Here is a 13,027-nt window from a genome sequence, read left to right as displayed (position 1 = left end):
CACTTGAATTGTTGTAGTTTACTTTATTTCAGGCTTGTTAGTGTATTGCTTCTACAGAGAAATACAGTGTGTTGCAGGCTCTAAATTTCATGAAGTTGTTGCATTGTTTTCCTAATTGATGAGAGAGAATTTGGGTCTCTATTCCTGTGTAAATTTTTAATAATATTAAAAAATAATAATTGTACCCTAGTGAAAATATTTTGATTTTTTCTGTGGTATTTACCTTCTCATTTTAGCTGAAGCATATTCTGTGCACAGTATGTTCTACAGCCATAAAAATGGTTGCTCCACTAACTATGGTATTCATGGACCCTTGAAGAGGGGGAAGCAGGTGGTCACAATGTCCTCATATGAGTGAAAAGGTTTGCTGTGTAACTGACTTTTTAATGTGGATAGTACCTTTTAAAGTATCCATAATAACTGCTGGGTTTTCACTAAAAAGCATAATGATGCGATTTATGTATGGTTAATTGTGTATTATTTATTATGGTGACAAAAACGTGTCCACAGCTCTTTTTGGAGGAAAAGCCTTCTTGGTGCCATGTTTTGTTTTGCTCTTTGACACTGTTTTTTGAAATGCTGGGCATTAATACAGTTACATGCCTTGCATATCAACATATATGTAAACATAAATTTTAACTATAAACACCAGACACTGTTGAATTAAAAAAAAAAAAAAAGGCAGATGCAGCTGTTAATCGTACTTATTTGAACTTCTCCCAGTTTCGTGTCCGTTAGCATGCAGTTCACTTTTGCATTATGTTCACTTCTGGTTAAAACTTCTTCTGCAACTCTCATTTCAACAGTTTTGTATTCTGCAGTAGCTCCATTTAGAGCTAGGAGGGAAGTCTCAAATGCGGTATTATCCTGGGATCAAGAGAAGTGTAGCTTCTGGGGCGGGATGTGGCCGGGCATGCACTGATCCAATTGAAGACAGATGTTTGCTTGCTTCAGAGTTTTGTTAATCAAAACATAGCATAGAAAAGCTTTTTATTTCCCGGCCAGAAACCCTACGGTTTTTTGAAAATTGGTTAGTATACAACGAGAGGGTGCTACAATACCCCAAAGAGGTACTTTCCTTTCTGGTTTCTTACGTTCTGGTCTCCACGTTTGGGGAGAACAACTGACATGCGGGGGTAAATATACCAGTACATCTGTTTCTACCAGATGTCAGATTTATATCATGATGTTCATCTAGTTTAGGCAGGCACTTCAGCCACTTTCTCATTAAAGCTGTCTTGCATTCATTTGAATGTGTAAATTCACTCCTCCTGTAATGCCAGAAGTGTCCTATCCCTGGAATTTAGTTTTTCAGAAAAAACTTTATTCTCATCCTTTGGCAGTGGCTTAATTGTAACTCTTCTTGGCAAATTCATGTGCCATGAACTGCAGTTGGGTTGTTTAAAAAAAAGAATCATTCATTTCTTTTTTCTTCCTCACAACTGCTCTCCATCCTCCATAACGGAAATCTGTCCAGTATGAATTTTTTCTGGATTTAGCCCTTTGTGAAATTCTTGTACTACGTTTCTGTTTGAAGTCTGTTCCACATTTTAATTATGACCGCCCCCACGCTATCTCAGCTTTTGGTTCTTCTCATTTGTACTCTTGAGACTTCCTGACTTTCTGAAATTCAGTCACCTTTAGTGGAGAGACAGGAGTGATGTGTAGATTTCCTCATGGTAACACAGAAAGCAGCCATTCCTTTCTGTCCTAAACCCTCATTTCCTTTTCAGTCCTGAGGGCCAGTTCTCTTGAAGGGTCTCAGGTTTCAGAGATCTCTGCCATTTGTTTCTGGATTTCTTCCCGATTTCTTAAAATCTTAGCAGATCCTTGGTAGGTTTTTAACAGTTGCGTGTTCTCTTACCCAGCTAATTTCAATACTGGAAGTCTGGTAGTTAACTGCAGTCCATTTCTGGTGTTCGGGTACTTGTGGAGTGCCATTAACCATGTCATCACTTCAGAACCTCTGCTGCTACGTTGGTTCATAGTAGAAGAATCGGCATCCTGCCTTCTCAAGGTCATTAACCTCATCTTGAGAATAATGCTTTAGCTTCTCACTGATTATTTGTTTAGGAACATGTTTTAGGTACTCTTTCAACAGATTGGTTCTTATCTATTAATTAGTATATTGATATTCATGTCATCTTTTTGGTACTTTTCAAACTCTGGTCACTTCATACGTGATTCTTTTTTGCAAAGCTGATAGTTTGCTCTCCAGACAGCAGTTAAACTGCAGTTAACTACTGCTGTGGCATTATTAGACAGTCCAGTATAGTTGAGGAAAAAATGTTTCTGTTCTTCCATTATCTATGGCAAGCATTTTATCACTGTATGTAACAAGCATTTTAAGGGCCATCATTGTAGTCTTCTTGTAGTGACCATTCTGCAGTATGAAGGCTACAGGTGTTGGAATTCTTTCTTCCTTTCCCTCCTTATGTAAATTATAGAAAAACAAAGTCAAAATGGTTTGTACCTTTCAGTGGCAAAACTCTTAATTCTCCTGCAAAATAATTACAAGTAAAGCTTGGTAATGACTTCTGTGGTTGGTGTCATGCTTGATTCCCATTGTCATAGAAGAACTTAACATGGCTTGTAGGAGGTTGTGACCATGAAGTAAGGCAGTAATTTGGATTTGGTCTCAAAGGTTTGGAAATACTGAATCAGAACATACATGCATGGATAACTGATAAATCAAAAGGTGGAAGAGATAGGCTCAGTCTTGCAGTAAACCACAGTGGAAAAAGGGTAGTTTTCGGTTACAGCCGTTCTGAGTAATTGCCGGAAGGTGGGGCAAACTCTACCACTGTGTTCCTGTTCAGTTTGAGGGTGAATTATTCTTAGTGGTGATGGAATAATGACTTAATTACTGACATCAGTTCAGAAATAGAGAATGTGAGAAGTTGCACTTCTTATGAATAAAATTAAATCCGTCATTAAAGCAATGACATTTTGCAACCTTTCTGGAAAGAAAGTTCACAGGATATGGGTCAGCCTGACAGGGGAGCCTGGTGATTTACAGCACTGGTTTCTCAGCATTTCTTCAGTCCAACAGAGCTGGACAAAGAACATTGAAGTGTCACCAAGGGTGCTGGGGTGACCCTGGCTGGATGCCGGGGTCCCACTGAAGCTGCTTTAGCTTTTCTCTCCTCAGTTGGGCAGGGGAGAGAAAATACAAGGAAAGGCCCGTGGGTTGAGACGAGAACAGGGAGGGATCCCTCACCAGTTGCTGTCACAGGCAAAACAGACTCAGCTTGGGGAAAAATTAATTTATCTCTAATCAGAAGACAACTAATGCCCAATCTTAAAACACTTTTCCCCCATCCCTCCCTTCTTCCTGGGCTCAAATTCACTCGTTTTTCTCTGCCTCCTCCCCCCAAGCAGCACAGGGGGATGGGGAATGGGATTGGCTGTCAGTTCATCACACATTGCCTCTGCTGCTCGGGGGGGGACTCTTCACACTTTTCCCATCCTCCAGCCAGGGGTCCCTCCCATAGGAGACAGTCCTCCGTGAACTTCTTCAACGTGACTTCTTCCCAGGGGCTACAGTTCTTCATGAACTGCTGCAGTGTGGGCTCCTCTCTTCACAGGGCACAGTTCCTGCCAGGAGCCTGCTCCAGCACAGGCTTCCCATGGGGTCACAGCCGCCTTCAGGCATCCCCCTGCTCCGGCCTGTGTTCCTTCCCGGCCTGTGGGTGGATCTCTGCTCCCCCGTGACCTTCCATAGCTGCAGGGCCACAGCCGGCTTCACCATGGTCTGCACCACAGGCTGCTAGGGAGTCTCTGCTCCAGCGTCTGGAGCATCTCCTCCTCCTCCCCTGACCTTGGCGTCTGCAGAGCTGTTTCTCTTGCATCTCTCTGACTGCATAATATACTCTCTTCCTTTCCACACACGCACGCTTACCCACCCACCCGCCTGCCTTCCTAAATGTGTTATGACTGTCGCTGATGGGATGTTGGCCTCAGCCAGCAGCGTGTCCATCTTGGAGCTGGCTGGCATTGGCTCTGTCAGACATAGGGGAAGCTTCTAGCAGCTTCTTACAGAAGCCATCCATGTAGCCCCCCTGCTACCAAAACTTTGCCATGCAAATCCAAGTACAACAAGACTTTTAAATGAGGATAGCTCAAATTCTGGACAGGAACGTTAGGAATTTTTGGGGGAGCGATCTGCTTTCACATATGATGCTGTGCTCATGTTCACTGCAGCTTCCCTTGCTATGGGTTATTTTTTTCGATAAGATAAGCTATTAGTGGCAACAGAAACCTGGGTGCGGTATAATCAGGTGGGGAAACCAAAGCGTTACGAACTGGAACTTGGGCAGAGCACAAGTTAGATACAGTGGAAGAGACAAGGGTGCACCATGTTCCCAAAGGCAACAGTCAGATTAGTTCTGGTGGTTAGTGCAGGCATCGATGGTGGTGATGGTCCATATGGGTGCTGGGATTGATCTGCCGATGCTTTTTGACTAGATACACAATGAGATAATTGTTAATTGTAATGCAGTTGCACTACTTCTGCTGTGTTGATTTGGATTTAGTTTCCTGTTCTAGTTTGTGCCTTTCGGGTAAAGTCAATCGTAGTTCAGCTAGTACTGTTGAACCTGGACAGAAAACATGAGGCAGTTGTGACATGGCCCAGAGCGTGGTCAAGTTGGTCAAAAAAGCCTTTTGATGTGTGTCATGTGCTACAGGTTACAAGATTTATCTCCTTGCATGGAGGCATAACAAACCTTGGAAGAGCTTTGGCAGCAGTAACTTAGGGAAAATGTTACTCTTCTGTTTCACCTCCTGTTTCTTTCTTTGTACTTTGTTGCTGCTGCTCATACGTGGTAGATAAATTTTTTTTCTAAATGGAGGAACATCATAAGTTCAAAAAACTCTTCTGTGAAGCTCATTTAAAGTGGTTTTATACACTTAAGTGGTTTCTTAATCCAGAATATTTCATGTCTGCTTGAGTAAGAGCATTGAGTTACTTTGTCTCAAAAAATAACATTTCGTGTAGTTTGATAGGCTCCTTTTCCATGCCCCTTACGGGAAAATAATCTGATACCTTTAGTCCTTTCATTAGTGATTTTTTTTTTCCCCTTTCAGCACAAAAAAGCCTTTAAAATCCATTTGGCTCTTTTCTTTAGTTTTATTTCCAAGCTCTTACTGTCCATGCTTTTTGTAGTAAATTTCTTGAACTTTCTTCCATGCTTGGCACAGTTGAGAGAAGCTTGCTCTCTTCATGTTTGTAATTCTCGTCTCTCGCTGGTTTTCAGTTGGTATGTTGAGAAGTACCGTGATTTTATTTGCTGCCAGAGACATCCTGGCAGAATCTGCTCTGCAAGGCTATTTGCTGCCAGAGACATCCTGGCAAGGATGTTTTAACTTTTCAGGTCAGAGTTTGCACTGAACCTTTCCTTAATAGTCTTCCACAACGCCTTCCTCATAGTAAGCCACTTTATCTGCAATTCCTGTCTTTTCCTAGAAAGATGATAGCAGCAGCAGTGATAGTTTCCATTTTCATAAAGTTGGCTGGCTGAGTTAACTCTTGCATTGTCTTTGGACTTAAAGTAGCTGCAGTAGTAAAAAGATGCTTATTTGGAATTCATTTTTGCTAGTGATCTAGGATTTCATTTTAATAGGGAGGGTCCTCTGTTACGCTGCGTTGCATTCGGACTGTTAAGAGTTACATAGTCTTCCATACCTTCCTTTTGAGAGTTGTGTGTAGGGATCGCTTCTTACATACTCAGATATGAATTTAAAAATACAGTTGATTGCCGATACCAGCCCCAGTCAGGTATTGTTCAGGCAGAAGTTTACTTGGAAATGTGAGTCATTTTTACAGGTGATACTGGAAATCAAAGTCCACCGTTTGAGGTCCTTCATAAAGCATATAAATTGGAGTACAGATAGAGCAGTAAATCACCTCCTGATGGTGATGCTTGTAATAATCCCTATGTTGCCCACCATGGTTAAGGAATTCTTTCTTCTGCCAGCATTTGCTCGGTCGTGAGCTGAATTATCTAGGAGCTGATTATAGCTGCGTAATTTGTAGTCAACCTTAGTTTTGATGTGAAAAGAAGTGGCTTCACAAAGAACTTCATTCTTTCCAGTGTACTTACCTTGTTATGATATTGTAGGATGTTCTGAGAAACTCTACTATTGTTTTTAAAAGTCCAAAACAGCTGCTGCATGTTTGTTGTGAAATAAAAACTTGGCACCAACTTGTGCTTTTGTAGATGCCCAGTATGCAATTCTAGCATGAATTTTTATAGATGTCCCCAGCAGTGACACACGTCTGTTTAGTTAAGGATATTTTTCTCTTGGTATCTGAAAAAAAAACCCCAACCCAAACAGTTTGAAACTATTTCACAACTTCTGTATTTGGACACCAAAGGGTTAAAACACTTAAAGTTTAGTATTTTGAAATAATTTTGCTATAGAAATTTTAGACTAGTATGCTGATGTTTATATAGGAAACGTTTTCTCTCACTGTGGGCGTTTTAGTGTTCTGATCTTTTTTTTTTTCTTCTCTTTCTTCTTTTGTTTTGTTTTAATCCTTGTATCTGCTAATTTTTATATAGGAATAGTTACTAATTCTTTTGAGATACAGCCTACTAAATTTAAAGTAATTGAAGCCATGAGTTGACCGGTAATTTTAGTCCGTTTTATATAAATTTCAGTGAAGAACTGACAAATTGGTTTCAGGATGAAAGTAATAATGCTTTAAAGGCATAAGAGGCTTAGTATCTTGTTGTTAAGGTGGTCACATGATAATGGCTTACATATTGAATAATGTGCTACAGCACTTCATGTATGTTAATGTAACTTTTAATGTTGCCTGCAAATATGTGATCCCTTATGATATGAGTTTCCTGTTTATGCACCATTGCCCGTTTAAATCAAACAGAAGATTCTGAAACTGTAAAAACTACACATGTCAATGTTTTACAGCTACGTAATTCGAATTGACTTGATTTTTTCAAGTAATCCTAGAAAGGGGGAGCATTCCATATAGAAACTGCTGAAACTGCCACAGGTGCTTCTCCGAAAACCTTACAGTTGTGGCATTGAATGTTCAGTATCGCTTCCTTTCTGCACACAAGGCATACTGTTGAGGTATTTGTTGCGGTGATTGGTTTTAATGCTAATCTAGGAATTCAGATATAGAGTCTATAGATTTGCATGCTTTGCTTACCCTAATTTACATTTATCTACATTTTTATTTGTAAACTAACAATAGATAAGTTGAGATCAGTATTTTTTAACAGATATTACATTGATATACGAAAACTGTGGTTTATTTTCTTAGATTGTCGCATGGCATTAACAAAAACACAGTAAGCTGTAGGCGATTGTAATAATCACTATTTAAAATTAAACATCTAGGGGAATTTTTTTACATATATGAATGTAATTTTCAAAAAGATTCACTGTTGACCTTTTGTAGCAAACAAATGTTTTGTTTTTCAAGGTATGTGACATTATAAGTGGAAGATAATGTATTTCAAGTTTATTTCTTTGTTAGACACATAGAAATGTACTTACTTTATTCTTCCAGTAAGTATTGAAAATAAGAACAATTGAAGCAACCTAGAATCAAGTTCCTTCTAACTGAATTCAGTATAATTTGTAATTCACTGTGAGAAGCACAAGTCTTTATCTTATCTTTCCATAGATCCTTCTAAGAGTAAATTTTGCAAGTTACCTTGAGGTAAATCTTTCTTACACAAAAGTAGTTATATGTAAACAAATTCTACGTTTTGTTTTACTGGTTTTGGATTTTTTACTTTCTATGACTTTGTCATAGTGGAAGTCTCCTGCATATTTTCTGAGAACTTACCTCGGATTTTTTCCTTCCTTTACTGACCTTCTCAAAGCAACAAGTTGTGGTTAGATTCAGATAATAAAAACAACCTTGTAAATTAAAAGCTAGTCTGCAAGTTAACTTCACGTTTCTGTGCACGAATCCTGTTTGGTCAAATAACATTTACCTCTCTTGGTTTTGAACAACAATTTAATTGCACCCACAGCCAGAATTTTTAAAAGCATTTCAGAAGGAAAATACATGTTTCATCAGTGTCCTCTTTGTAGCTGCTTTAATTTGATACCAGGACTCTCAGGTGAACTGGGCTTTTGAAATGGGAGTTATGATGGTGTCAACCAAAGGGATAAAAAAAAAGTCGTCTTCATGCCGAGTTCAGTCAGTTTTGAAGACTGCCTGCGGACGCCACTTGATGGAAGAAGAAAAATGTGCTGTAAGAGTGTTGTTCTAAGCACTGTAGAAGGTGTGCGAATAAATGTATGTACAGAAGTCAGAGCTTTAATTCTTAATATCACAGTGCACATTTTGAGTTTGCTTATAAAACACCTGTCACTACAGAACAATTCAAGTATTAAATGTCATCTGTCAAGGAACTTCAAGATCATCTACTTCTACTCATCCATATCCAGACTTTCCTGAACTCTTCTCATGGATTTTTTTTTTCCCCTACATAGAATATAATATGAAAATACATCCTTCCAATTACATTTGTCTTTCATCTTTTGCTTTGGAGTTAGCATCTTGTACTTTTGTACTTCAAGGAAAACAATGCGTCTTTATCATTCCTTCCTCCTGGATTTTAGCCTACAAGAAGTCTGAACGTAAATAATGTCTTGCTTCATGATACCAGTTTGTTTCTAGGAGTAAGAATTACATGGAAATAATAAAAAAACTGTAAAGCAAAAATAAAATGCTGCTAAGGGGAAGAATTGTAACAGGAGTAATTCATTGTCAAATACTTGAATTGCTTTGGCAATGGTGCCGGGTATTTGTTTTCTAAGCACAGAGTGTATTGGCTTTCTGACCATTTGCTAAAAGTTGATTTAGTTCTGGGCAAGGTTAAATAAGGAATCTTTATCCCATTTGTCAGTTTAAGCCTTCATGTATGTTCTGTCTGGAGAACGTGCCAGAAAGGGAATTAGATTTTCAGAGATGTAGTTTTCTGTGTTCTTTCTTCAGTGTTTCCACCTGTTCCTGTAGCTGGACTGGCCTCCTTCACAGATGTCTTTGGTTTTTGACTTCTTTTTTTAAAACTGGAGAGAGAGGGAATTAAGTTTTTGGAGCACAGCTGCCTGTTTGGACAGTAACTAGACCAACCTTTAGAAAACTGCACCAAGTCAATGAATACTATTTGATGAAAGACTGACTAATGATAAAATGCAGGTAGCTTTTCAAGACTTAGCCTGATTTTCATTTAACATGACTTTCTTCCATCCGTCTTTATATTTCTTGCTGGTACCTTCTTCCTTCGTAAGGTCGTCTGTGAAAAATAACCAGTCTATGTATTTGTTTCCCTACTCTTGTTTCATCTAGGTAGCCTAGCTTAGAGAAATACCTCAAAAAGAAACATAAGCTTGTCCTCAAGTTCAGCATCTTTGTTGAGGGAGGAAAAAACCCAAACCCCCAAACAAAACAAACAGAGCCACAAAACCTGCAGGAAATTTCCTTACTCATTTTTAAATTCAGAGTAATGCAGTTAGAGAAATAGAGCTGTCATATTTGCTCTATGATTAGCAATAACAATAGACAGCTTGCCTGAAAATTTAGTTTCAGGGTGTTCTGAGCTTTGCAGCTTCTGCTATTTCAAGGTGTTCAGGGTAAAAGATCAAAGCTAGTACTGAAGGGATTTTTAACTTATAAAAAAAGAAGAAAGGGTGGAAAATATTTTTTTCAAGACATGAAATTTTGTGGTATTCCTGTCCATGTTGTCCAACAGATTGCCTTTATTTTTTTTTTCTCACTGCTTTTCTCTCACAGACCAGGGCTTGAATTTACTTTAAGTTATTGCCTGGTCAAATCCTTTTTCTTTATGTAGGCAGCTGTGAGGAATGAAGAGAAATACCATTCAGGGATCATCTCTAATAACTGAGGTTGTTGGACATTTACCTAAATATAGTGATTACCTCTTTTGTGTTGCCTGTTTGTTGATTTTTCCTTTTTAACCATACAGTACGTGCCATATATAGTCTACTTAATAGCCAAATAAATTTTCAGTTACTGCTCCTCCTTTTTGCTTTGTAGGCAGTTGGCATACAATAGCAGTTCCTAACCAAGGACTGACAGGGATTGCACGTAAGAGATTGAACTCCTCTTAGTCTTTGGTGTAGTTCTCTTTAATGGTTTTTATATTCTTAGCTCAGGGAGTAAGCTGAGGTAGCTGCTGAATTTTCAGACATGGGCAGCATTTGAGGTAGACCATACACTGCAGATTTAGTAATAGATTTGTTCCCAGTTCCTTGTAGCTACTGCTGTAACAGGGTAGTACCACTCCGACGCCAGACTGGCGCTCTTAAAGACTGGCCTAGTAGGTGCCTTAGCTTTTTAATTCATTCAAGTACTCCAGGGTTTCTAGGAGGACTGGATGAGACACTGTTTTTCTGTTACGCACTTAGAATCATCACAGTGGTGGCAGTGTTTCTGCACGTTTTGGAAATACATAAAGCTATGACAGACAGGTAAAACTTGGTGATACCTGTTATTTTCTTTCCTACTTTGTGCATGTGGCTGTTAGCTGTTTTTTCTTTGATTACTTGTGTTTTCTTATGATGAGCCAGTGTGTCACAGCTAGCTCTTCCTGCCATTTGTGTTCCCACGGACAGATTTTCCTCCTAGAGAAGGCTAGAAAAATCAGCAAAAGAAAATCAGTGTTCCCACCTAAAGGGAGAAATTAACAGTTGTGTTCTTTTTTGTAGCAGTTGGTGAGCCAGTTTCTAGACTCATCTAGATGCTGTCATCTCCTTTTATTTAACTTTTTTGTCCCTCTCTATTTTTTTATTACTAACTTCTGAACACAGGAAGTTCTCTGGAATTTGATAGGCTAAATTCAGACTCGGATTTTTAAGAGAGACATTTCTAAACTCTCAGAAGCAAGAATGTTATATCCAGTATGCTTGAGTCTGTTGAAAATCTATGCAGTACTTCCTGTAGGACAACTACATCTTTGTCTACTTGTTAAGAGTGAGCCGTTCAGGAAGAGGTGGGAAAGGGACAGATCTAAAAGTGTCAAAGGTCCTTACATTTTAAAATCTGGCAAGTGCTAACCTAAAGTTCATTTATTTTGTTTCTGGGAAATGTAAACTTGGTTTCCCAGCGGTTGGTCACGCCGCCTTCCACACTTGCACCTTAGTTTCCGCATCTCCAGATGCCTTTGCCAACTTCCACTGACATCCGTACTGGTTAGCAGGGATCTCAGCAGGCTGTCTTGTCCGGTATTGGGAAGGATTGACTGTACTTTGCAGAATCTCTTGAAATCATAATCTGCTCTTAAAAGGACTCTGGAGATTCAGCACCCTTTATACTCTGAAACTTTCTCCTACTGCCTAACTTCAAGTATCCTTTGTTCGTGTTAATCCCCTTTGTGTGCTGCCTGCACTGGCTGCACAGAATGGGTTATTCGCAGCTGTCTTGTATCAAAACCAATACCTCTACCTTGAGGTTTCATTTCTTTTGATGAACTAGGTTAGTCAGTCATCTGAAGGCTTACTTTCTAGACCACTCTTGGCTGCTGTTCTCTGGATTTTCACTAGTAGTCCAAGTAAATGTTGACTTAAAATATTGTAGTATGGAATTAAATCACCCTGATCTTGCCTAGTGATTTTTCTGATTCCGTAGTATTTTGACTTATTCTTCCAGATTTTATGTAACCCAGCTGTATCCATTTAAGGAATTAGTCTTTCTGTAACAGTCAGTTTCTAAATAATTTTTTTAATCTAATTTTTGTAGCAGATAAGTTGCAGGGATCTAGGTGGCAAAGCTGGGCTTTATTCTTTGTTTTCTTTGCATGAGCTGGAGTGAGGTGTTTTCCACTTTGTATGAGTTTCAACAGAATCAAGTCTTTTAATCTTCTGAATTTTTATTCTGATGGCTGGTCTGTTTCTGGATTTTTAAGGGATGGACTTGTCTAAACTACTGAAGCCAAGTAACAAAAAATCAATTTTCTGACTAGTTAGATCCGTCTGGAAAGGCAAAACTTAAGAAAGATTTATTGTCATCTTTTGTTTGATGATCTGGTTTTGTCATTTCTTAGCCCTCTTTTTTCCCCAGTTTTACGCACTTAGGACGTTTCCCTATATTTCTGAGCACGGAGATACTGTATGTTTGTGTAAATGCATGATACAGCACTCTCAAATAAAACTTCTACATGTCCTACCTGATTTCATTTATAATCTCCTTGATGTATTAGAATGTTGAAAATCCAATGCCGTTCTCTTCGTGCATGGAAAAGTCCTGGTTCAAATAACAAAACAAGTCCCAGCACTTATGATGTCACACACTTTGAAATGAGAAACAAGCCAGAAAAAAAAAAAAAATATATATAAGCAAAGCATAACTAAGTATAGTACCTTTATCTATCTATCTTTTTCTATATATGTATATATTTGTTAGGAAGAATAGTGATGTTGTTGTTACCTTAGAAACCAGAATGCCATGGACAATTGCCAAGTCTTGTTAAGCCTGTTTTGAGTATTTGATCTTTTGCTCAAGTTAAAGCAGTAGATTGCAGAATAAACTGCAGAAGATGGTAAAATTCAAGGCTTAAATTGGTCTGAAGTTTATGTAAATATCAGATGCTTCAGACTATTTTAGAATAAAGTGTTTTGAGAAGTTTAAATAGGAGGATGTTTTTTTTTTTTTAAGGCACATAGTATATTGATTTTATTTAAAAGTGTATTGTCTCCCAAATTTTGCTTAGAAGCCAGATATATGTGCGCAAAGTTAAGTTAGTTATAAAACTAAGATTGATAACTAATTTCTTAATGGAAATTTGCTAAGTGTATGTTTTCTCTCATCACCAACAGATAGATAGTCAGTAAGGGCAGCAGCAGCAGCAAGCTAGCTCGATGAATGAGTGTAATTCAGTTTCTTTGTATCGTACAGCTTGAGAAATGCCAGTGGCCTGACAGCAGCAGACCTTGCACATACCCAGGGCTTCCAAGAGTGTGCCCAGTTTCTCTTGAACCTCCAGAACTGTCACCTGAATCGTTTCTATAGCAATGGCAC

The 13,027-nt window shown here is 38.7% G+C and overlaps 1 protein-coding gene across 1 annotated transcript in view; it reads left to right on the top strand.

The window, feature by feature from the left end:
• Positions 1-13,027, top strand: part of ANKRD10 (ankyrin repeat domain 10) — a 31,601-nt gene that overhangs the window by 11,400 nt on the left and 7,174 nt on the right. The window contains exon 3 of the mRNA XM_010151743.1: positions 12,905-13,027. This exon is cut by the window's right edge and continues 134 nt beyond it. Within this exon, the coding sequence (XP_010150045.1) occupies positions 12,905-13,027 (123 nt within the window). The remainder of the gene's footprint in view (positions 1-12,904) is intronic.

Source organism: Eurypyga helias, unplaced genomic scaffold (genome assembly GCF_000690775.1).
Source record: "Eurypyga helias isolate BGI_N326 unplaced genomic scaffold, ASM69077v1 scaffold4425, whole genome shotgun sequence".
Lineage (NCBI taxonomy): Eukaryota > Metazoa > Chordata > Aves > Eurypygiformes > Eurypygidae > Eurypyga > Eurypyga helias.
Note: the sequence above shows the minus strand (reverse complement) of the source record. Positions and strands in the feature narration are given on the sequence as shown.